The following is a 27550-nucleotide window of genomic DNA, read 5'->3' on the forward strand; positions in this document are numbered from 1 at the left end:
CAGGTGAATAATTACTCACAAAGAGAATACTCACCAAATAATTGGTATCCGCGCAAGGGTAGATACAATAGACGGCGAATATATTCTCAGGGTAACCAGACACCCCAGGTATATAATGCTCCCCAAAGTACTAACGCTGAACAAGCTGAACCCCAGGGGCAACCATGCCAGAATAGAAATAGTGGCCCTGATTCTGAGGGAACCCAATGGTCCAGGAATCAGTACAATGGGGCACCAAGAGATAGGCCCAGGGGTAGAGGTAACTTGTACAATCAGGTAGATATGCTGTTTACCCAATTAAATCGGTTGAGCGAACAAATCGCTAATATGAGTAAAAAATCTATGGCTCAGCAACCGAACAATACTTTTTTAGGGGTACAGCCAGTGGTCAGCAGTGGACCACAGGCACAGTCATAAATACTGCAGTATCACCTAAAGGGGAGGGGAGAGATATACAAAATGTAGTAATAAATATCAATGATACTAATCATGTTATCTCCCTACAGACCGGAAACGGACAAATTAGCTGTGACAATGAGCGACATCAGCCGGGAAAAATTAACCAAACTTTTCCTCTGCAGTGTTCTCTTAACATTATTTCCACAGATGCAGTACACAAGAACCCAGCTGACCTTGTCATAGGGGAAACAGGTAGGTATGAAATTTCCTCTGCATCGAATGACACAGCGGATCCAGGTAAAACGTGGCGAAGCCCACAGATGTACAAGAATGCAAATTTTATGTGTGAAATGATAGAAACTGCAGGAAGATATTATGTACTAGTTGAGCTGCAAGATTCAGTCTCCAACCCTATAAAGGGATTAATTGACACTGGGTCACAGGCAACTATCTTATCCCACAGGTACTACACACAGCTAAATGAGCTAACACCCCACAAACCCAAAATAAGAGAATTTGACGGTTCTCTAATAGGTGTTGGGGGTGACTCCCTAAAAGTCTACGGTACTGCCTGGTTAAAATTTAAATTGGGGAACAGGGTCATAAGACACCCTGTCATTATAGTGGATCTGCCAACTGATCGTTTAATTATTGGTAGTGATCTCCTGAAACGATTAAGCACCATAATTGATTGCATAAATAATGTAATTTGGTCGCAAGTTAAACGGCCTATCAATTATGAAAAATCTGGTCTATCTCGCACCCGACATAGCTGTCACGTGGTGGAAGAGAAACCAGATGCTGTGGAGATTCATTTCAGGAATAACTCTGTACCTGAAATCACTATTCTACAAATAGATGATCAGACTCCTTTTAGTGGCTCTGATGGTAATACTTTTAAAATATCGCCTGGAAAGATAGCGAATATTTCCCTAGATGGCGATGTATTAACCATAGCACTCCACAAGGGGGATCATAAAATCCCTAAGGGGGGAGGCCACACTCAATACCTCACAGGGATTGAGAGAGTTAAAGAGGATCTATTTATCCCTATACAAGTACATGACCTTGGTAAAACCAAGTATGCTAAAATAAACTTAAAACAGGAAGCTAGCTATATAAGCGAAGGTTTATTAGCGCAAATAGCTGAACCTAAAGTGATTAAATATCTTTCTCCCCAAGACCACAGTGTCAACGGCCTGGATGACAGGTCTGAAAGCTATAACATCACAGCTAAGTGCTTATTATCTATCTCTATCGGTAATAAGTCAGTGAAGCACCTGTTTTTAGTTTTAAATACTCCCCATAATCAAATATACATTGGCAATGATATCTTACATAGATATGCCATACAAATAGATTTGATTAATTCTTGCCTCTGGAGCAGGTTAAAGGGGGACCCTGAAGTATTTCAGGATGAAAATGCAGCCCTGAAATCAAACCAGCAATTGCCATATGCTGTGAATATGCAGGTATCTAGCGATGTTATAATTCCTGCTGGGGCTGATAAATTTCTTTTACCCTTACAGGTAAAGAGAGGTCAAAAATTAAAAACTTCTGAAACACTGATTTGCCTCTCCCATAGAATACAAAATCTGGGTGTCACAGTGACTTACACTCCTATGGTGAATATTGGAACTATTCCAATACATATTATTGTACATAACATGACCCCACAGGATATAACCTTATCCAAGGGAACTACCATAGGATATGCACTGGAATCAAGTTATTACACTTTTGGATTCCAGATTAATGTAATTGGGCTAATACCTGAAGGATACCTAACTGAAGAACAATCAATAGAACAATCCTTTGCATCTATACCAGAGGGTCTATTTAATGTTCAGTCTATTTATCCCTTCAGCTCAGAGGAAGGCATCTGTAAAATTGAAGAAGCCTCTCTAGTGTTTGATCAGCCAATCAAACAGCAAGATTATCCCAATACCCAGAGTCATGGGAGCAATGTAAACTATAATCAAGGGGATCTCACCTCTAGGTTGGAAGAAGCCTATGAAATAGGACAGCCTGAAATCTTTCCAGGATTTCAGCAAATAGTCGAAGAGCAAATATCCTTAGCTAATGGCTGTTCCAGCGATGACGAACGCCAACAGCTGCGAGAACTCCTAATGGAATACAAGGATATTTTCGCTAAGGATTCTTATGACTGTGGTACTACAGACTTGCACATTGCAAGAATACAAACAGATCCCGATGCACCACCTGTATTTGTCAAACAATACAGACTTCCCTTAGCCTCATATGATTCTCTTGCAGAGATCATAAGGAATTTGGAAGAAAGAGGTATTATCAGACAGGTGCACAGCTCTTATAATAACCCTATTCTGGGTGTCCTTAAACCCAATGGACAATGGCGTTTGTGTGCTGACTTAAGACAGCTAAACAAACGAGTATACATGTCTGGCTGGCCTGTACCATACATTGACCAGTGCCTAGCACAAATGCAAGGATCCAAAATATTCACTGCCATTGATTGTGCACAGGGATATTGGACCATAAAGGTACATGAAGAGGACCAATATAAGCTAGCATTCTCCTTCCAAAAGGTTCAGTATGCATTCCAGAGACTTCCATTTGGATACATAAATTCTGGACATGAATTTGCTGTATTCATGCATAAGGCTATGCCTGACGCACTGCAAAGGGGGACCTTATCTTATGTTGATGATGTTTTAATCAAAAGCACAGACTTTGAAAAACACATCGCAGAGCTTAAACACGTCCTCAGCCAACTTAAAAGGGCAGGTGTCAAATTATCCCTGCAAAAAGCTCAATGGTGCCGCACTCGTGTAAACTTCTTGGGACATGAAGTTACCACTGAAGGATTAAATCCCCAAAAGAAAAAGGTGGAAGCTATAGTGAATTCTAAAAACCCAACTAACTTAAAGGAATTGAGATCATTCCTGGGTATGACAAATTATTCTCGCAAATTCATTGATAATTATGCGGAATTAGCTAAACCACTACTACTTCTTCTAAAGAAAGATGTGAAATGGCACTGGAGTGAGTCTCAAGAGACAGCCATCAGAGAGCTAAAGAGAAAACTCACTCAAGCACCTTGCTTAGCGTACCCTGAAGGTGGTAAACCTTTCTTCTTAGAGACAGGTTACACAGATATAAGCATGAGTGCTGTGTTATACCAAAAGCATGATAATTTGAACAAAGCCATTGCTTATGCGAGCAAAAATCTATCCCCAGTAGAAATAAAATTTAGCGATTGCGAAAAAGCCCTCTTATCTACTGTATGGGCTCTACAAAATTTCCGCAGCTATATACAGGGCGAGAAAATTATTGTAGAAACGGCCCACCAGCCTTTGCTATATTTGCAAAGTGAGAGAATAAGAGATGGGAATTTGTCTAATAGCCGCATAACAGCGTGGACTCTTTCCTTGCAAGGCTGGCCATTAGAAATTCGCTACAAGCAGAATAAAAAGAATCCAGTCGCACAAGGGCTTGCTGAGCTCCACGACTGTACTGTTAGAAATCCTGGGGAAGAATCATCAGAAGATGATTTTCTGGAAGAACAATTGCTTTCCCCATATAAAATGTACAATGAGGACCATTGTCAAACATTACCTTGGGTATATGTTGATGGTTGTTCTTACCATGCCACTATTGATAATGAGCGCAGATTAGTCACTGGCATTGGTATAACTGGGGCAAATGGATTCTCAAATATATCTGTAGGTTTCAACATTGGACCAAGATCCAGTCAAGTTGCAGAACTAACTGCTGTTTTCAAAACCATTGAAATGGCTATTGAACATGGTATTCATGAATTTGTGATCATAACTGACTCAAATTATGTGCGTGACAGTTTTGTTGAATACCTGCCAACTTGGAAAAGAAATGGCATGCAGAAAAGCAATCACAAACCAGTCAAGCATGGCAAATTGTTCTGCGAGATTGATAATCTGGTAGTATCCAATGATTTAACCATACACTGGGAAAAGACCAAGGGTCATTCCAGAGTTCTAGGTCCTGATAAGGAAGGCAATGACCTTGCGGATTCATTAGCCAAACAAGGAGCCATAACTGGAGAACTCCTTAATATTGACCACTTAATGGGTGCAATTCAGGTAGAAGCCATTACCAGAAACCAGGCAAAACAACAGAGTGAGCCTAACTTGGTACAATGGAGTCAGGATTCTCCTAGTGAGGACCTAATCACTAGTCAAAAAGAAGACCCCATTGTAGGCATCTTCTATAAACACATAGAAGATCCTGAAAGCAACCCCATCTCAAAAGATGATTGTATTGGCAAAGAAGATCTGAGAATCTTAATAAAATCTAAATCACAATTCAAATTACAGGATGGTTTGTTAATTAGAACCTCCAAAACTGGCATCCAGCAGTGGGTAGTACCCACCAAGTTCAGGGGTCTAATGCTTCAACATGCCCATGATGCTCCCACATCTGGTCATCGTGGTGCCAAACTCACGTATGAAATATTGCGTGATTACGCTTTTTGGCCACACATGTTGAAAGACGTTCAAACCTACTGTCAAGGGTGTTTAATCTGCCCACAGTTCCAACCCACTGCACCAACGCATAGAGCGCCATTGCAGAAAAGGGGGATGGTAATGCCATGGTCAGATATACAAATTGATTTTATTGGTCCGGTAACAAGGTCATCAAGAGGTAACAAGTACATGTTAACAGTGACATGCCTGTTCACTAAATGGGTAGAGTGCATTAGTGCACCTAACAATAGTGCGGAAACATGTGCAGCATTGCTCATTAACCATGTATTTTCCAGATTTGGTCTGCCCCAAAGAATCGAGTCAGATCGGGGGACCCACTTCACTAGCGAAGTGATGACAAAAATGTGGAAAATACTAGGGGTTAAAAGAAAGCTCCATATTGCTTATAGAGCTGCCTCAAGTGGTGGTGTAGAGCGTTACAACCAGTCCATTGTTAAAATCCTCAAAAAGTTTGTGAGTGAAACAGGTAAAGACTGGGATGTAAAACTACCTCTAGTCTTAATGGCATTAAGAGCAACTCCAAGTAGTGCTACCAAAATGTCACCTTTTGAGCTGATGACTGGTAGAAGAATGGTTCTACCTCAGCATCTATTGTACCGTACATCAGACCAAAACTTGATAAACGCTGCCAATACACATCAATATGTGGAAAACCTAAGAAAGCACCTGCAATATGCCTTTGCATTTGCTCAAAGGAATTTAGAAAGAGCCGCAACTGCCACTAAAACCTATTATGATCTCAAAACATCCAAAAAGGAATATGAAATAAATGATAAAGTTTATCTTTATAACTTTGGAAGAGATCAGGTTAGGGAGAAGAAATTTCTTCCCTCATGGAAAGGTCCTTTTGTCATTACTGACAAAATATCTCCAGTGGCCTATAAAATACGGATCCCCAAAAATGAAAGTTTCATAGATAAATGGGTCCATATTAATCAATTGCGAGCGTGTCATCCCAGATCCCAACTACAAGTCATAGAGGGAGAATGAAGTGTCATATCCCCAAATGAACTAAAGACATACTATAGTTTAAAGATGCCTAACTGATAAACATGAAGGTTCAAAATTGACAGACTATCTACATAGAAGACTGTCCATGATGTGTACGGTCAACATCCTCACCAAATACCACTAACCTTGATCCAATTCAAATACATGTGTCCTACATATTTTTGAATTGGAAAGGGGGATTTATGTCAAGGTATTTGAAATATTATTAAATAATATATAGAAATATATTTAACTTTATTCAATAAATCTGTGGATGTGAACATGGTCTGTAGGACAAAGGATTAGATCTCCCCCACTCCAATTGCACAGGAGACATTCTTGGCTGAAAGGAGAACAAAGGATTATCTCTGGGAGATCTCACACACTCAATATGTTAAATTATGCAATTGTATAATTTAGCAAGGAACTAAAATATAACATAGTTTCAGGATACAGGCAAATATATGGAGACGAAATGTCTGGGTTACCCTTTTGGAGCTGATCAGGGTCGTGGAGAGGCAGCTTTTATGCACATGGGTGTTAATTATCAAATACACATCTGCACTGCTGGCTAAACAGGAAATATGCTGTTTTAAAGACTTTTACAACTCCTCATGGATTGACCCCATGTGGAGCAATGGAGGCCTTGAAAAACACAGACAAATGCTAAGGTGTGACTCTGGAAACTCACATAAGCAGACAGCAAATAGACATCAATTAATTGTTTTTTTTCTATTTGAATGCATGCCTCAGAATGTATCAAATATAGAAATTGAAAATTGTCTAATTCTCTATTATTACATGGATATTTACTAAGCTTGGGAGGTAACTGTTTTAGTCAGTCAAAAATGTGTAATAACCTCTGTTTTGCTTATATTTTTCAGACAGATAATCTCAAATCTACATAGAAATGAATGTGCATATATATGTATATATATATATATATATATATATATATATATATATATATATATATATATATATATGTTTTGAAAACATGAAAGATCTTACTTAGCCTCTGTGTTTTTAAGAATATAAATAAATACTTATGGACCATAGACATATAAATGCTTGGATCATCTCTAATAATTATTTCTATTTTTATTGCAGACAACCATTGATCATGAGCATCAATCTATACACTTAGAAAGAGATGGAATGCCTGAATGAAATGAAATGTCATATCATATAAATGTGAAACAAATGTTTATAAAGTTTTAAATACATCTCTTAAAATATAGTGAGATGAAGACATGGAAGTTACTTTGATGTGATATGACTGAGATATAAATTTTCTATTAGGCTAAATGAAATATAAATTATTTTAATATAATGTTAGATATGTGATGTTTCATATCAAAATGATCAGAAAATTCATTAAGATATAACTTATCCAAAACAAATATTATGAATAGTTGTCGCAGTAAATTATGATAAAATTAATAACCATTTCATAGAAATACTGACTTAAGTTGTTTCAAATGTTGCTGTGTCTGTTTGTGCTGCCACCTGGTGTTATGTTGCGAGAACTACAGCCAGAAGGTTCTCTCTGGCTGTTAAAAATGAAATTTCCAAGGGCCAATCCGATTTAGACTTCCCAGATAACCAATGGGAAGGTCAGCTCCCGCAGGGCCACCCACAATTTACCAATGATGGAAAAAAACAAATAAAAAGTGAATGCAATGGAGAGAAAGGGACAGATTTTCTGCTGAAGCTAAAACTTGTAACTGGTTCCCGCTGGGTGTGAGATACCACTTTACTTGAGCAAAGCTAATCTACCCTTCTCATTGATTGCGATATACACTTATTGGTGATCTGAGGTAAAATAATTCCTACCAAGGAATATCGGATATCGACTGCTTTTTACTTTGGTAACGTATTCAAGGTTTTGTAAGATAAGTTATATGCATAGTTAATTTGTATTTAATAGATTTAAAGAAGCAGTGTGTTTTTCTCAAGTTAGCATTTCACAGCCTATATACATATATTGTTTAAATCTGCGTCTGATTGACCAAGTAACTCATCTATGCAAGTTCTGATATTGTCAGTTAATTTTGTATTAGGATAAATTGCAGTTAAATAGCAGAATATATATATTATCCTATTGTTTTATAAACACTGTTTAGAATTGTATTGCTTGGATGTTAAAGGTTTTTAGTCCCATTGTGTTAAATAAATAAAAGGCTGAATTGTGAAGGTATATTTTTCTGGGTTTTGTAAGAAGGATAGCATATCTTAAGAGTTGGTTTTAACGCATATAAACTTTTATTTAGTTTCCTTTTATTGCAAATATAGTTCAATATGTTTATGGATATTAACTAAATAAAATAATTCAGATATTTATATTAATTGTATGGTCTAGTAGGTGCATGGTTGATAAGGGTTTCTATTTCTTTGTATTGTGTTTATAACCCTGCCATAAACTTATATATATTATTTGGATAGCACTTATATGCATAGTTAATTTGTATTTAATAGATTTAAAGAAGCAGTGTGTTTTTCTCAAGTTAGCATTTCACAGCCTATATACATATATTGTTTAAATCTGCGTCTGATTGACCAAGTAACTCATCTATGCAAGTTCTGATATTGTCAGTTAATTTTGTATTAGGATAAATTGCAGTTAAATAGCAGAATATATATATTATCCTATTGTTTTATAAACACTGTTTAGAATTGTATTGCTTGGATGTTAAAGGTTTTTAGTCCCATTGTGTTAAATAAATAAAAGGCTGAATTGTGAAGGTATATTTTTCTGGGTTTTGTAAGAAGGATAGCATATCTTAAGAGTTGGTTTTAACGCATATAAACTTTTATTTAGTTTCCTTTTATTGCAAATATAGTTCAATATGTTTATGGATATTAACTAAATAAAAGAATTCAGATATTTATATTAATTGTATGGTCTAGTAGGTGCATGGTTGATAAGGGTTTCTATTTCTTTGTATTGTGTTTATAACCCTGCCATAAACTTATATATATTATTTGGATAGCACTGCTAAGATTTTCATAAATATACTGACAATAAGAAAAATATATAGTCTGCTGTATCTAAATACAGATTGTATATGCAATCTCCTGGTAGAAATTAGCCACAGCCGACTGGGTCTGATGTACATCAATTTCCGCTGCAGTAGACACCAAGTTCACAGGCTTTGGAGACACCAGCTCTACCTTCTTGAGCGAGGATGCAGCTAGTGCATCGGTGGGAAGTCCAAACTCATCAAGGTAAGTATATAACAGTTTCTGGAGGGTAGCTAGGAAGTTTCTTATAGAAATCATTGAGGTTCAAATTATTCTGAAACCGGTCCTAATAAAGCACACTAGCGTGCTACAATATGTCCAACATGAAGGTCCCTTGTCAGGGGGTAGGTTTGGAGGCCTCAGCCTCAGAAAATGCTCTGGAATGTTAAGGCTACTAGCTGACACAATAGATGACTCAAATGAAGCAAAATCACCAACAAATTCAAGTTCTTCAAGTCTGAGCGTTAGCAGATTAGTCTAGGGTACAACATATCATGAACAAAAATGGCCCGGGAGTCTTGATTGTTTTTTTTTTTAAGTAGTAGAATCTGTGGGGATCATTATACAATGAATATCCAGCACCAACACAGATAAGAGCAGGCTGTCCAGTCCACAACCAGAGCCCATATATGGCTGGATCTTTCAGTAATAATTCAGACATGACTAAGGACATGTAGTCCAAAATGTTGTTGTTTTCTATACCTTCTCACAATAACGTAGAGAATTATTGCTGAAGGAGTGCTGCTGTCATTACTGGGATTGTGGTAATCATTGGCTACTTGGTAACATTTCTTTAACCATTGGAGGCCAATTATGAATGCTGAAAAGATCATGAAAATATTACACAGAACATCAGAGTAAATTTGTTGAAGGCACATTAAACTGCTTGATACAACTACAGTAGCATGGTTATTACTCACCATGTTATTGTTTTTCCTCTTGTGTCCGCAGCTTTTTTTAAAAAAGAAATTCTCTCATTTTAATCCTTTACAGAAGTCAGTTGGTAAAGCTCTGCATCTATATACTGGGGTGCAACCAAAGTGGTACACACCTAATGTTGCATCCTGCAACAGAAGCAGTTTGCTTTCACAGATCAGTGATATTACTGTCTTTTTTTACAGATGCACCTTGTACTTTGGCTTAGCTTGCAGAATGCTTTACATGTTTGCACCTAGGAATAATATAGAGCAATGCAGCCACTGCATAATCATACAGCTCCTGCTCTGTATTGTACAAGTAAACCTAAGAGCTTGATAAAGCTTGTCAAAAAGACAACACTATCACTGATCTATGCATGCGTGCTGTTCAGGTTGTGAGAATACTTTAAGATGGCGGCACCCTGTATGAAGATGCAGAGCTTCACTAACCAGCACTTGTAAAGGGTTAAAATAAGAAAATGACTTTGAAGAGAACTGCAGGCACAAGAGAAAAAACAATAGGATATGGTGAATAGTAACCATGCTACTGTAGTTGTACCCAGCAGTTTTATGTCTCTTTAACATAATTATAAAATACTTATTAGAAATCAATCAAACCTGCCGAATTGCATCAAAACTCGCCTCACAAACAGGCGGAGGTATTCAAAATCAATCAGTTTGGCTGATATATGCAGGAAAAGCTGCAGGAAAATATATATGGCTGCAATATTTGCTTCAGTCAGCCATATTGGCTTGGAATGCAATTCAAAAAGCAGGCAAGATTACAAACACGCTTGTATTCTCACTGAAAATCTTCTCCACCTACTTTCTGGTGAGCACCAGGGAATTGATCAAACAGCATTGGGAGCTGAGAAATACACTGCAGCGATTAATTGCCATTTTAATAAAAAAAATTAAATAAGATATTTTTGTGTTCTATTTGCTGTGAGGATGTGGAGGATTGATGGTATCATGTGACAAGATGTTTCCAACCAAGGCCTACTGGTTCCTGAAACGGGGATAACGTGTGCTTGGGAACTATGATCGCTCAGCCTGCTCTGTTCAGCACATTTGAGTGCTGCAGCTTTTGTTAATAATACTATTTTTAGCATTTGTTTTTTCATGGGTGAACTTTGCCATGGGGCGCATTCTGTGATTTATGTTTTCTAGAATATCAAAGACAGTTTGATATACAAAAGAATTGCAGCCCCTGGAATAGTTTTGAAAGACTGAATACACTTGAGACATTTTTGGACAATTTGTAGTGTAATATATCTATATTTTATTTAGATTGTGACTTTACCTATTGTTATCCATTTATGATATATATATATATATATATATATATATATATATATATATATATATATATATATATATATATATATATATATATACAGTATATATATATATATATATATATCCCATTACTGTTATATAGTGCCCTTGGTTGGTTCCTACAATAGGGAAATTTGTCATGATAAATGATATCTGGCATATAGAATACTCTTCATTGCATAGATAATGAATGGCAAGTATAGAGAAAGTGAACAGAGAAAATCTTTTACCGGGAAAGCCACTCCTAGAAAATATGAGATGTGTCTCTTTTATTGGAATTGTAGGTTTATCATGCAAAAATACAAATGTTCAGCAGAATTTATTGAATATGAGTATAATAGTGGTTTTCAAATGCCTAATTTCTAATTAAACAATACAAATTACTCCACTCACCTGGTCCTGGAGGTCCAGGGGGACCAGCAGATCCTGTAGTACCAGGGGGCCCCATTATTCCTATGGAACCTGTTTCCCCTTTTTCTCCCTAAATAAAAGAAATTTTATTTAATACTATTTACTCACATCACACATTGCATACATCATTTGTACAATTCAACTAAAGTATAGCAATTAGTGAGGCAGAGCTTTCTGTAAGACACAGTAGACTAATGTGCTTAGGCTAGGTACACATTCCCATCACCTAAAATACCTGAAATACACTTCTCTTTTGCGCAGTACAATTAATTCAGGAAGTCTGGAACGCCTAGAGAACAGGATTCATGACTCTAGAATCTGATAGGGGTGCATTATGACATACATCTTAACATTCATGTTCTGTGTTGTATTTAAAGAGTTAAAGCCCTAATTGTGTTAGAACTATAACTCCCTGATCTGCTTTAGTAAGCTTTCTGACCACAATTATGATTGGTACATATCTTAAGCAATCAAGATTGTTTAAAAAAAAACTATAAATAGTGTCTTATGGCAACTGGGTTAATCTTCTTGAATTTGCTATGCCACTGGAATATATTTCTTATTGCAACAATGGATGATGACATTTTTCCTCCTAGATTGAATTTTTATGGGAAAACAGACCTAATTGCCTGACGACTGGTTATGTAAATCTCCTTTCACAGTTTTTAGTTGGAATTATGATAATTCTTAAGCTTTTTCTTTCATTCCTTACTTTTCTAATCTTTACCTCTTTCTAATGGGGAGTGACCATTCCTTGCTTTCCTTTTTATATTGGGTCCTTACATGGAGTATTCCCTTGCTTTATAAATTTATTAATTTATAATGTAATTGCCTGTGTTTTGTGCTACACTGATACTGGCTCATTTTGTCTTTGAGAATTGTTTTTATTAGGAATACAGGTATTCTTGCCTATGTGTTAGCTTATTTTAGTCATAGGGGTAGATTTATCAAGCAGCGGATTGCCCCTATTTATATGACCATCTGTATTAGTGTGAGTGGAGTCCTGACTTTACTGATCCTATTGAATACAAGACCTGCGAGTCAGTGTGAACACAGTGGAAGAACTCCATTTGGTGGAAGGAATATCACTATCCGTGAAGACAGTATAAACTACACACCACTCTTCCCTTACCTCATCAGATTGAGGTAGTATCCTGTAAGTAGAATACAATAAGGGAGTACTACGGGGGACACATATCATCTATATTGGCATTTGTAATTATTCACACACTTTCTGGCTTATAGCTGATGTAAGTACTTTTAAGGCAGGTGTAAAAAAAGGTACTTGTGAGAGTGTAGAGATAGGCTGCATATATTAGCAAATGGATGTAATTTGATGTTTCTGTAGTTGTTTTGGGCTTCAATAAAATAATTATTGATATAATTAATGTTGGGTTGTTATTAATTAAAAAGCAACTTTGATTGTGCACAAATCTGCAAATAACCTATTATGCAGTTACCTAAAGATTCTAGTGTACATCTAATATTAGACGGTTTAGAATTATTCCTCTTTGTTGCTACCACAAATAAAAGTCAGACTTCATCACCATTTTATCTTTATAAAAAAGTTTATTACTGAAAACAGACATTCTGAGCCTGAAGACATCAGTAAGCTTGGGTTTGACCTTGCAATAGATAACACAAATGAAAAAAATATTTTCTATAAATAGCTAAGACAATGACATCATAGCTGGCATGGCAGAAGGGTGCTGAACTGTTAACCGATATAAATTCTTATAGTTTAAATTATAAATAATTTCTTGGATGAAACAGCCACTAATTATAATTTTAATTTGGAACCAGACTACTATCCAGCTATAAAGAGTCCAGAAGTCTCTCATGATGGGTCTTAAAATGGAAGTGGAAGTAACACTTTCTTAATATAGATGCGGTTTTAGCAGTGACTATAATATGTCTGCTGGAGACATAAAATCTGGTGATGTGCACTATAAGAGAAAATATTACGTAATCAAATTTACAACTTGTTTATTACATACAAAAACTTACATAAATATTAAATAAATACATTTAATTCCTTTTTACAATATTAAATTGACAAAATATATTACATGTCGGGAGGACAAAATAGCTACATATACTAATTACTATTAACCCCTAAACTGCCATCCCCCCACATCACAAAGTACCTAATTAAACGATTAACCCCTAAACCACCATCCCCCCACATCACAGTACCTAAATAAACTATTAACCTTTAAACCGCCATCCTCCCACATAACAAACGACCTAAATAAACTATTAACCCCTAAACCGCCATCCCCCACATCGCAAAGTACCTAAATAAACTATTAACCCCTAAACCACCGTCCACACAAAATGCAAACACTAATAGAAACTATTAGTGCCTAAACCGCCATCCCCCCACAACGCAAAGTTATAAACTAACATCTAAACCCCCTAACCTAACACCCCCTAACTTAACCCAAATTATAATATCCCTAAATTTACCAAAAAAAATACCAACTACCTTTAAAAAAAAAACAACTTACCTGTAAAACTAAATAAAAACCTAATTTTACCTTTAAAAATAAAAATCTAACATTACACAAATAATTAAAAAAAAATAACATTATAGAAAAAAGAACCTAACATTACAGAAAATAAAAAATAAAAAAACAACAACCCCAAAATAAAACTAAAAAAAACTAAATTACCCATTGCCCTGAAAAGGGCATTTGTATGGTCATTCACTTGTTTTGCTGCCCAAATTTTAAAAAAAACAACAACAATCTAATCTATAAAAAAACACTCCCAAAAAAAATAACTAACACTAACCCCATAAAGATTTTCACCGTCCATCTTCTTCATCCCGGCTATGAGGCGGTTGCGACTTCAGTCCTCCTCTTGCGATCTTCAACACGGAGCTCCTCTTCATACAGTCTCCAACCGTACACTGAATAGTAAATGAGAGGTACCTCTTTTATATAGGGGTACCCTTGCATTCCTATTGGCTGATTTGAATCTTCAAATTCAAATCAGTCAAAAGATTGAAAGCTTTTTCCTTTCATTCTATTGGCTGATTTGAATTTGAAGGTTCAAATCAGCCAATAGGAATGCAAAGGTACTCCTATATAAAAGGGGTACATCGCATTCACTATTCAGTGTGTTGCTGGAGACCATATGATACCTTGTCAAACAAATAACAGCAGTCGCTTAGAGTGTCAGTGCAAGTGAAGACAGGGACTCTGCCAAATCCCCAAATCACAGAATATGTAAAAGACAATGTCCACAGCACTGGATAGGTTTGAAGATCGTCGCTACCGCCATCTCCGGATTGAAGAAGATGGACTGCCGCCTGGAAGAAGATGAACCTCCGCCTGAATGAAGATGGACCTCCACCTGGATCAAGATGGACCGCCACCTGGTTGAAGAAGATGGAGCGCCGCCATCATCATTATCAGTGAGTACCTTTATGGGGTTAGTGTTATTTTTTTTTATAGATTAGGTTGTTTTTTTTTTTTAATTTGGGCAGCAAAAGAGCTCAATCCCCATCCAAAATGGGTTTTTAAGCAAAAGAGCTGATCGCTTTCGGGCAATGCCCTTTAAAAGGCCCTTTTAAGGGCTTATTGGTAGTTTATTTTTAGAATAGTTTTTTTTTTCATTTTGGGGTTGTTGTTTTTTTAAGGGGTATTAAAATAGGATTATTTATTAGGGTGTTTTCTATGGGGGAATACATGAACAAGCATGTGAAAGCTTAGCTTAGGGGGCGAGATTACATATGCGGTGCTGCCCGCAAAAGCCGGGGACGCCAGTTTTTAGTTGAAGTCAGTGATCACATATACGACGCTGCATATAAATGCGGCGCGTATATTTCACCCGTCGCCCGCTAATTTTACTCCCATAAACTAACATAGAACCGACGTCGCTATTCGGTATCACATATTCAGCGCAAGGACTTACACAGCGAAAATGGAGACATTTTACTCCATTTTCACCTCGCTACACACATAGGCAGACTCAGCAAGCCTTGCGCTGAATATGTATGCATCGTAACTTCCTAAAAGTATTACCTAACACCTAACGCATGTGCAATATGTACCTGTCAACCGTAATCCCCCACCGCAATAACTGATAAAATGTATTAACCCCTAATCTGCCAACTCCCACATCGCAAAGTACCTAATAAAGTTATTAACCCCTAATCCGCCATCCCCCCACAATGCAATAAACCTAAGTAAACTATTAACCCCTAATCTGCCATCCCCCACAACGCAATAAACCTAATAAATGTATTAGCCCCTTAACTGCCATCCCCCACAGCAAAATAAATCTTATTAACCCCTAAACCACCATCCCCCCACAATGCAAAGAACTAATCTAATCACTATGCCCCCTAACCTAACACCCCCTAAGGTAACCCTAATTACATAAAATAAAAAATACTAAGTTAAAATTAAATAAAATATCCTAACATAAAAAACTAAGATTCAATTTAAATAAAAGTCTAATATTACCAAAAATAAAAAAGTCTAAAACTACAGAAAAAAATAAACGAAATTATCAAAAATAAAAAATTTAAACCTAATCTAATACTCCTATAAAAATAAAAAAGCCACTTCAAAATACCCCTATAAAAATTGAAAAACCACTAAACTACCAATAGCCCTTAAAAGGGCCTTTTGTAAGGCATTGCCCTAAAGTGATTAGCTCTTTTACCTGAACAGCCAATAGGAAGAGAGCTACTGAAATCCTATTGGCTGTTCAAATCAGCCAATAGGATTTCAGTACCTCTCCTCCTATTGGCTGATTTGAAAATATCCGCTAATAGGAATGCAAGGTACCCAAAATATAAAACGGGTACCTTGCATTCAAGCTTCAGTGTGATAAAATGTATTAACCCCAAATCCGCCAACTCCCACATCGCAAAGTACCTAATAAAGTTATTAACCCCTAATTCGCCATCCCCCCACAATGCAATAAACCTAAGTAAACTATTAACCCCTGATCCGCCATCCCCCACAACGCAATAAACCTAATAAATGTATTAGCCCCTTAACCGCCATCCCCGACAACAAAATAAATCTTATTAACCCCTAAACCACCATCCCCCCACAATGCAAAGAACTAATCTAATCACTATGCCCCCTAACCTAACACCCCCTAAGTTAACCCTAATTACATAAAATAAAAAATACTAAGTTAAAATTAAATAAAATATCCTAACATAAAAAAACTAAGATTCAATTTAAATAAAAGTCTAATATTACCAAAAATAAAAAAGTCTAAAACTACAGAAAAAAATAAACGAAATTATCAAAAATAAAAAATTTAAACCTAATCTAATACTCCTATAAAAATAAAAAAGCCACTTCAAAATACCCCTATAAAAATTGAAAAACCACTAAACTACCAATAGCCCTTAAAAGGGCCTTTTGTAGGGCATTGCCCTAAAGTGATCAGCTCTTTTACCTGAACAGCCAATAGGAAGAGAGCTACTGAAATCCTATTGGCTGTTCAAATCAGCCAATAGGATTTCAGTACCTCTCATCCTATTGGCTGATTTGAAAATATCAGCTAATAGGAATGCAAGGTACCCAAAATATAAAACGGGTACCTTGCATTCAAGCTTCAGTGTGCGACGACGATCGCATGAAGAGGATCTTCCACGCCGGTCCTGTTCCGCGGTCGCCTTTTGTGCTCCGCGGCCGCCTTCGTTCAGCATAAAGATAGAAGAGGTCCCCGCGCTGGATGAAGATGTCGCTGCCAGGAAAAAAACCTTCACCATCGGACTTCAGGAATGGTGAGTACCTTTTTTCGGGGTTAGACTAAGTTTTTGTTTTCTTTTTGTTTTGTTTTTTCGATTAGGGTTTTTTTATTTTAATGGGCTGCAAAAGAGCTGATTTCCCTTTTAAGGGCAATGCACAGCAATGGGTAGCTTAAGTTTAATTTTTGGGAGGCGGGTTAGACTTTTATGGGCAATGTAACATTTTTTTGTTTTTTACTTATGCGCCGTCAGATCATAAACTGCCGTAAGTCACTAGCGACTCCAGAAATATGTATTTGCGCACATTTCTGAATATCGCCAGTTTATCTGACTTATGGCAGTTTATGATCTGACGGCGTCGTATATGGGATTTACCCGATGCGCGAGGTGATCTTACGGGCAACGCGGGTTTCAGCAGTTGCGCTGAAACCTGTGCCGCATATGTAATCTCGCCCTAGATTTTGGGTCTTTTTGGGTTACCGCTAGCGCAAAATAATTTTTTTTCAACTTGTAATACCAGCGGAACCCGACAAGCGCAAAAAGTCTGCAAATATTTACTGCACCACTTGTAATCTAGCCCTTAAATGGTTATAAAACCCTAGATTCTTCTTTCAAGAATTAGGTAAAGCAAACAATTTTAAACAACTTTCCATTTTATTTCTATTTTCAAATTTGCTACATTCTCTTGGTATCATTTGTTGAAGGAGCAGCTATGCACTACTGGGAGCTAGCTGAGCACAATGACAGGAGGCATATATGTGCACAACCAATCAGCAGCTAGTTCCCAGTAGTGCATTGCCGCTTCTAAGAATACCTAGGTATACTTTTCAACTAACAATATCAAGAGAACAAACTAATTAGATTACAGAAGTAATTTAGAAAGTTGTTTAAAATTGTATCATGAAAGAAAAAAGTTGGGTTTCATGCACCTTTAATGTAGAAACTTTGAGACTTTTGAGATCTTATATCATCTCACAGAAGTTTTACAGGTGGAAACGTTTTGCATGGATCAGGAACTCTCAGGAAACATTCACAAATCCATCCACTATACATTTTCCTTTGATGCTATCATAAGTGTTATAAAATATAAAATGTGACATTCACTTTCCTGATTGCCCCAGCTTAGCCACATATAAGAGGCATAATATATAAAAATATGCAAACCATTCTTTTGGCCTTACTCTCAATACCTCCCAACTCATGTGCCTTACTGAAACAAAAGAAGGCAAGAAAAGTTGCATTTTTATTTATTTTTTTGTTACAGAAAAATGTATTTACATTAAGAAGGAATAGTATACAAAGTTCAATTTTCCACATCATTATTAATCATTTCCTTGTTATTACAATTATCAAGCAGCAGTTAAAAATGTGACTTTATTTTCAACAGATTTTGAAACTGACCTTGGAGACGACTTTAACGTGTTAGACAGTTTAATGGGTTTACTGTTTTCTCCCTTTTGTAAAACCCTTTATTTCTATAACTGAAATACATATATGCATAAATATAATCATACACTGAATGTCATAATGTATATATGTGAATATTTCTCACAGTGAGCCATTAGTAATCTGCTTTCCTAGGATGATGTCATACCTAGTACTGAACAAGAAAATTCAAAAGGACACCTATAAATCATCTGACATCATTAGGTTTATCTCCTCGCTACTAATAAATATCACTACAGCAGGTTATAGAGTTCACACTTCATGTTTCTATGGATGAGATAAATCATATTACACTCTTTAAAGAGTCTCTTATGCTGGCAAGCATTAACTTACTAACATAATAAGTCTGACAATCTCTGTTGTACATAAATGACCATAAAAATATATACTCAGTATATTTGTACATTGTGTGTATACTGTTTGTGTAATGGCATTTTCTGCTGCAAAACCATAACATTGCAGATATTAATGAATTACCAACCATGTATTATTACCTGTTTGCCTCGTTTTCCTGGCCTTCCTGTAGGTCCTCTTGTTCCTGGAATCCCTGCTTCTCCGTTTGGGCCCATTTCTCCCTTTGGCATTGATAAAAACAAATGTTACAGCACAATAATAACTATTTTCTATTAAACGTTATTACATATAGTAGGTTGTGTTGTTTGAATTTTTACTGCTGCTGTAAAATGTTCCATCTTTCACACTATTGTGGACAACTGGACATGTTTAAAAATAAATTGTGATAGACAACAGCCTAGATACAATATTGGTTTAAAGGGACACTAAACACATTTCATACACCACTCTCTAATTATGGGTGCTGCCATTTTGGAACTTAGGTTTCAGTGTACTTATCTAGACGAGAGTTGCTGCACATGTGAAACATGTCAGCACTGGAATGCAAGGAAAGGTAGCGTTTAATATTGCGGCACCCATGACTAGAAGGAGGCGGGGAATAACTTCAATACTATGATTTTAAATGTATTTAGTGTTTAATATCCCTTTAATAATAGAGGAAACATAGCTGTATCGGTGTTAGCAAGCAGTGTGTTCCCATGTTGTATTATTGAACTAAATGCAATTTATTCTGCTTGAATCCTTGTTTCCCATGAAATGAAATTATAGGCTCATTATAAATTTTGAAGAGCACATTCTATTGTCAGCTGATGTCTAAAAAAAACTGTGTTTACTGCTTTTAAACCAGTATTTAAGAACTTTTTCACCCTACTGAAGTCTCGCAGTTTATTTAGAACATGTATTGGATTCTCAAAAAACACCATCAAAGCAAAAATATTCATTGGAAAAATAAATTAAACCATTTTAAGCTTTACTCTATACCACAGTCGCTCTATTTTTACTCAACATGTGCCTTTCTACCTCTTCCCAAGCCTATAACTGCACAAGTTGTCATTCTCACCCATTGGCCAAATGATTTTGCCTATTTTGAAGCCATGGCATATTCTCAATGTCATTCACATCCCAAGCGCTCATCAAAGCACCTCCCATAGGTAGTATCCGTTCTAAGGAGTGCTCAGCATGATAAGCAGCCTAATCTATTTTTATATAATCCCTAAACTTTATAGGTAGCAGCTGTCCTGATCTGTAGGGCATTCCCCTTTTTACATGCCCAGAAAAGAAATCATTAGTGATGAAACAATAAAGGCAGGAATTAATAATAGCATAAGGTCCACCGCAGTTCCTTTAACATTTAAGTTTGGGATAACTTTGCTAGCCCCCCTCATTTCTTTGTACAGTCTGGAACCACCGATGCTCCTGTTACTATGTCACATAAGAGCATGCAGAATAGAACATAAAGGCAATGTGACCTTCAGCTGAAATGTCATGAATGGAAGTGGAAGTTTTTTTTGTTACTGTTTTTGGGTAGTAGGTAGCACATTTCCTCTGTTCCAAATTATGTATGACCCGTGCCTCAATAACTCAGGTCTGATGTATTAAAATATTTGCATAAGCCGTATCATTATACCAATAGAGCTGTGAAAGTTTTCCTTATCCCTCAGTGAGCTTCTATTCCACACACTTTTAATACACAATCACAATCACAATGTGTAGAGATATTAGCTAGGCCTACTTAACTAATGTATTACAAGAGGAAAAATGTTGTTTGTCTTAGTTCTACAAATCACACATTGAAATGTATAAACTTAATTTATTTTGTTTATAAAAAAGTCAAAATCATCTACCATAAGAAGCAGCTGGCATCCATTTCACCATTGATTTATTGATGACGTTTTCAGGGATTGGTAATAAAGGGCTAGATTACAAGTGGAACACTAATGTTAGCGTGTACGATATAAGATTATCAAGGGCACGTTAATTTGCATGTGTATTACAAGTTGAAAGTAAACATGTTTACTTGAGCGCAATATAATTTAACGAGCGCCTGGTTAGTGTGACTGTAGAGCTGGCTTAAAGGGTTAGTGATAATATAAAAGTTAAACAAAACACAACATGAATATATTAAAATAAACTGTTACGGGGGTGGAGCCAATTGGGGGAGCGGACAGACGCACATTTTGAGAGCTCCAGAGCCTAAGACCAATAAAAGCAAAATTTAGACTTATAAACTTCGCTGTTGGTAAGCCAAAGAGTTTTGAGTAGGCATAATAGGTGTTTACTTAGGCCTAGATTTTGAGTTCGGCGGTAGCCGTCAAAACCAGCGTTAGAGGCTCCTAACGCTGGTTTTGGGCGCCCGCTGGTATTTGGAGTCAGTGATTAAAGGGTCTAACGCTCACTTTTCAGCCGCGACTTTTCCATACCGCAGATCCCCCTACGCCATTTGCGTAGCCTATCTTTTCAATGGGATCTTTCTAACGCTGGTATTTAGAGTCGTTTCTGCAGTGAGCGTTAGAGCTCTAACGACAAGATTCCAGCCGCCTGAAAATAGCAGGAGTTAAGAGCTTTCTGGCTAACGCCGGTTTATAAAGCTCTTAACTACTGTACCCTAAAGTACACTAACACCCATAAACTACCTATGTACCCCTAAACCGAGCTCCCCCCACACCGCCGCCACTCGATTAAAATTTTTAACCCCTAATCTGCCGACCGCCACCTACGTTATACTTATGTACCCCTAATCTGCTGCCCCTAACCCCGCCGACCCCTGTATTATATTTATTCACCCCTAACCTGCCCCCCACAACGTCGCCGCCAGCTACTTACAATAATTAACCCCTAATCTTCCGACCGCAAATCGCCGCCACCTACGTTATCCCTATGTACCCCTAATCTGCTGCCCCTAACCCCGCCGACCCCTATATTATATTTATTAACCCCTAATCTGCCCCCCTCAACGTCGCCAACACCTGCCTACACTTATTAACCCCTAATCTGCCGAGCGGACCTGAGCGCTACTATAATAAAGTTATTAACCCCTAATCCGCCTCACTAACCCGATCATAAATAGTATTAACCCCTAATCTGCCCTCCCTAACATCGCCGACACCTACCTTCAATTATTAACCCCTAAACTTCCGATCGGAGCTCACCGCTATTCTAATAAATGGATTAACCCCTAAAGCTAAGTCTAACCCTAACACTAACACCCCCCTAAGTTAAATATAATTTTTATCTAACGAAATTAATTAACTCTTATTAAATAAATTATTCCTATTTAAATCTAAATACTTACCTGTAAAATAAATCCTAATATAGCTACAATATAAATTAGAATTATATTATAGCTATTTTAGGATTAATATTTATTTTACAGGCAACTTTGTAATTATTTTAACCAGGTACAATAGCTATTAAATAGTTATTAACTATTTAATAGTTACCTAGTTAAAATAATAACAAATTTACCTGTAAAATAAATCCTAACCTAAGTTATAATTAAACCTAACACTACCCTATCAATAAAATAATTAAATAAACTACCTACAATTACCTACAATTAACCTAACACTACACTATCAATACATTAATTAAACACAATTGCTACAAATAAATACAATTAAATAAACTAGCTAAAGTACAAAAAATAAAAAAGAACTAAGTTACAGAAAATAAAAAAATATTTACAAACATAAGAAAAATATTACAACAATTTTAAACTAATTACACCTACTCTAAGCCCCCTAATAAAATAACAAAGCCCCCCAAAATAAAAAATTCCCTACCCTATTCTAAATTAAAAAAGTTACAAGCTCTTTTACCTTACCAGCCCTGAACAGGGCCCTTTGCGGGGCATGCCCCAAGAATTTCAGCTCTTTTGCCTGTAAAAGAATAAATACAATACCCCCCCCCCCCAACATTACAACCCACCACCCACATACCCCTAATCTAACCCAAACCCCCCTTAAATAAACCTAACACTAAGCCCCTGAAGATCTTCCTACCTTGTCTTCACCATCCAGGTATCACCGATCCGTCCTGGCTCCAAGATCTTCATCCAACCCAAGCGGGGGTTGGCGATCCATAATCCGGTCCAGAAGAGGCTCCAAAGTCTTCCTCCTATCCGGCAAGAAGAGGACATCCGGACCGGCAAACATCTTCTCCAAGCGGCATCTTCGATCTTCTTCCATCCGGTGCGGAGCGGGTCCATCTTGAAGCAGGCGACGCGGATCCATCCTCTTCTTCCGATGTCTCCCGACTAATGACGGTTCCTTTAAGGGACGTCATCCAAGATGGCGTCCCTCGAATTCCGATTGGCTGATAGGATTCTATCAGCCAATCGGAATTAAGGTAGGAATTTTCTGATTGGCTGATGGAATCAGCCAATCAGAATCAAGTTCAATCCGATTGGCTGATCCAATCAGCCAATCAGATTGAGCTCGCATTCTATTGGCTGTTCCGATCAGCCAATAGAATGCGAGCTCAATCTGATTGGCTGATGGGATCGGCCAATCGGATTGAACTTGATTCTGATTGGCTGATTCCATCAGCCAATCAGAAAATTCCTACCTTAATTCCGATTGGCTGATAGAATCCTATCAGCCAATCGGAATTCGAGGGACGCCATCTTGGATGACGTCCCTTAAAGGAACCGTCATTAGTCGGGAGACATCGGAAGAAGAGGATGGATCCGCGTCGCCTGCTTCAAGATGGACCCGCTCCGCACCGGATGGAAGAAGATCGAAGATGCCGCTTGGAGAAGATGTTTGCCGGTCCGGATGTCCTCTTCTTGACGGATAGGATGAAGACTTTGGAGCCTCTTCTGGACCTCTTCAGCACCGGATTATGGATCGCCAACCCCCGCTTGGGTTGGATGAAGATCTTGGAGCCAGGACGGATCGGTGATACCTGGATGGTGAAGACAAGGTAGGAAGATCTTCAGGGGATTAGTGTTAGGTTTATTTAAGGGGGGTTTGGGTTAGATTAGGGGTATGTGGGTGGTGGGTTGTAATGTTGGGGGGGGGGGTATTGTATGTTTTTTTTTACAGGCAAAAGAGCTGAACTTCTTGGGGCATGCCCCGCAAAGGGCCCTGTTCAGGGCTGGTAAGGTAAAAGAGCTTGTAACTTTTTTAATTTAGAATAGGGTAGGGAATTTATTATTTTGGGGGGCTTTGTTATTTTATTAGGGGGCTTAGAGTAGGTGTAATTAGTTTAAAATTGTTGTAATATTTTTCTTATGTTTGTAAATATTTTTTTATTTTCTGTAACTTAGTTCTTTTTTATTTTTTGTACTTTAGCTAGTTTATTTAATTGTATTTATTTGTAGCAATTGTGTTTAATTAATGTATTGATAGTGTAGTGTTAGGTTAATTGTAGGTAATTGTAGGTAGTTTATTTAATTATTTTATTGATAGGGTAGTGTTAGGTTTAATTATATCTTAGGTTAGGATTTATTTTACAGGTAAATTTGTTATTATTTTAACTAGGTAACTATTAAATAGTTCTTAACTATTTAATAGCTATTGTACCTAGTTAAAATAAATACCAAGTTGCCTGTAAAATAAATATTAATCCTAAAATAGCTATAATATAATTATAATTTATATTGTAGCTATATTAGGATTTATTTTACAGGTAAGTATTTAGCTTTAAATAGGAATAATTTATTTAATAAGAGTTAATTTATTTCGTTAGATGTAAATTATATTTAACTTAGGGGGGTGTTAGTGTTAGGGTTAGACTTAGCTTTAGGGGTTAATCCATTTATTAGAATAGCGGTGAGCTCCGATCGGAAGATTAGGGGTTAATAAGTGTAGGCAGGTGTCGGCGATGTTAGGGAGGGCAGATTAGGGGTTAATACTATTTATGATAGGGTTAGTGAGGCGGATTCGGGGTTAATAACTTTATTATAGTAGCGCTCAGGTCCGCTCGGCAGATTAGGGGTTAATAAGTGTAGGTAGGTGTCGGCGACGTTATGGGGGGCAGATTAGGGGTTAATAAATATAACATAGGGGTCGGCGATGTTAGGGCAGCAGATTAGGGGTACATAGGGATAACGTAGGTTGCGGCGGTTTACGGAGCGGAAGATTAGGGGTTAATAATAATATGCAGGGGTCAGCGATAGCGGGAGTGGCAGATTAGGGGTTAATAAGTGTAAGGTTAGGGGTGTTTAGACTCGGGGTACATGTTAGAGTGTTAGGTGCAGACGTAGGAAGTGTTTTCCCATAGGAAACAATGGGGCTGCGTTAGGAGCTGAACGCTGCTTTTTTGCAGGTGTTAGGTTTTTTTTTCAGCTCAAACAGTCCCATTGTTTCCTATGGGGGAATCGTGCACGAGCACGTTTTTGATGCCGGCCGCGTCCGTAAGCAACTCTGGTATCGAGAGTTGCATTTGCGGTAAAAATGCTCTACGCTCCTTTTTTGGAGCCTAACGCAGCATTTGTTTTAACTCTCGATACCAGAGTTAAATTTATGGTGCGGCCAGAAAAAAGCCCGCGGAGCGTTAACAGCCCTTTTACCGCCGAACTCTAAATCTAGGCCTAAATTTTTACGGTCCCTATTGATATCTGGAGACTCCAGGATTAATAAAATAGATTTGAGAAGTGAAGCGATCCTTGCCGGAAGAGGTAATACACCACCGTGGAAGTTGAGACACTGATGGCTAAGTCATTAGCAGAGACGCTGCCCGTGTATCAGCATTTAGTTGCAGCTGAGATACATTACTTAGACCCTAGGAAGCTCCTACTCACCTAGCACCGGATCAGCTTCACAGCTGACAAGCACTGACATGCACCGGAGCCCGGATCAAAGGAGACAGTGTTCAGGCAAGTGTCTCAGACTCAAGCCACAGATCAGAGAATGGATTGCAGGTTAGTGGTGTGGAAAGATATTGGAGCAGCTAAAGATATCCAAGACTCAGAGAACCCTACTTTTCTTTTGCATTAGGTTTTGGTGCGAACAGTCGCCATCTTTCCGACATAGGGAAGAGTTAAGAAACAGAGACTGCACTATAGTTACCTTGAGCCTGTATAGCGTCTGGCACAGATTCTACTGTTCTGCCACTACAAATCCCTACAATCGTTAGAAGCCCTAGGTTGCATACTGACACCTGCATATCTCTACTTAAGCAATAGTTTCAGCTATTGTTACGCCTGGGCATTACATATATGACTGTTACTATCCCCCTACCTGTATTGTGTACCTCACACATGAAGCATTATCACTAAACATATAAACAGACCACATTGTATGTGCCACAGTGTTATCCCACTACTAAGGAGCTAAGAGTACTGGAAACCTAAAGAGGCCTAATAGCACTTCTTCCCCACATTTCCTGTTGGTCAGGGGTCAGCAGGTCCTATCCTCATTCCTTTTTTCGTCTCTGTCCAGTGGGGACACATGCCCTGGGGAGAGGTGCTATAAATCCTTGACACGAGTTTCATATACACAGGAATTGAAGGATGTTTTTTTGATCACAAATATTGTGATCAAATAAAAAGGGTCAAATATTAAGCCCGCAATTTACCATTTTGGAGTTAATCCCTAGAGCAAAGGAGAGGTTGCACCCTCTCACCTATACCTTACTACACAAGAAGCAGACAGCAGATCTTTAATGTAGCAGGGTACAGTCTCCTCACCTTATCCTTAGAGGATCTATCTCAAGGCTTTGATGTAAAACAGAGGTCCCTTCTGGACTGGGGGGCCAGGGTTTCTTCCCTGTCTGGGGTAAAGACCGCTTCTTAGAAGCTCATAAGATACTGTTTTGGTGGGAACCTGGCTGCATTTGCCCCCTTGTTCCTATATACATAACCCAAGTGGGTTACTTTCTAGAGTTCCCTCACCTTCTATCATCCCTTGTAGATGAACCTTTGAGAGAGCGAAGTCGAGGACATCATTAACTGCCATTATTCCCCCACCTACTACTTTAACTCATGGAGGAACACAATAATATGATGGAGTAATCCTGCCCGGCCTGGGACGGAGGAACCCCACCAAATCCCATTTCTGCAAGAAGCTTCCACCTACAACTACATGAAAGGCGACACTCTACGGCTTAATGCCACTATCACTGTCTAGCTGAGAGTCACGACGAATATATGTACTAACACCTGGTTAGGTTTGCTTATTTCACTATACAAATGGCACATTCTCAAAGGAAAAAGCCCAAACACCAAAATGGACCTAAGAGGACAGTGGCTGATCATTTTAGCAACAAAATGCATATGGAAAGAGAGTTCTCAGATGAGGATTCCAGAGATTCACCCACCCCTCACAGGATGGCTGGTGCCTTTAGTCCAACGGATCTACCTATGTCAGGTAAAGATAATGTGGCAATCATTGAATTGATCAACTCTCTGTCTTTCAAGATGGACTCACATCATTCCTCTCTGCATCAAGAAATTAAAACTTCAGTGGCAGACCTCAAAAGAGACATAGCTACCCTAG

General features: G+C 37.7%; 1 protein-coding gene across 3 annotated transcripts in view; it reads right to left on the reverse strand.

The window, feature by feature from the left end:
- COLQ (collagen like tail subunit of asymmetric acetylcholinesterase) overlaps positions 1–27550 on the reverse strand; it is a 160513-nt gene that overhangs the window by 25988 nt on the left and 106975 nt on the right. For all 3 annotated transcript variants that reach the window (XM_053714199.1, XM_053714197.1, XM_053714198.1), the window contains 2 exons: positions 19250–19330; positions 11567–11654 (listed from right to left, as the gene is read on the reverse strand). In XM_053714199.1, the coding sequence (XP_053570174.1) occupies positions 11567–11654; positions 19250–19330 (169 nt within the window). The remainder of the gene's footprint in view (positions 1–11566; positions 11655–19249; positions 19331–27550) is intronic.

This window comes from Bombina bombina, chromosome 5 (genome assembly GCF_027579735.1).
Source record: "Bombina bombina isolate aBomBom1 chromosome 5, aBomBom1.pri, whole genome shotgun sequence".
Lineage (NCBI taxonomy): Eukaryota > Metazoa > Chordata > Amphibia > Anura > Bombinatoridae > Bombina > Bombina bombina.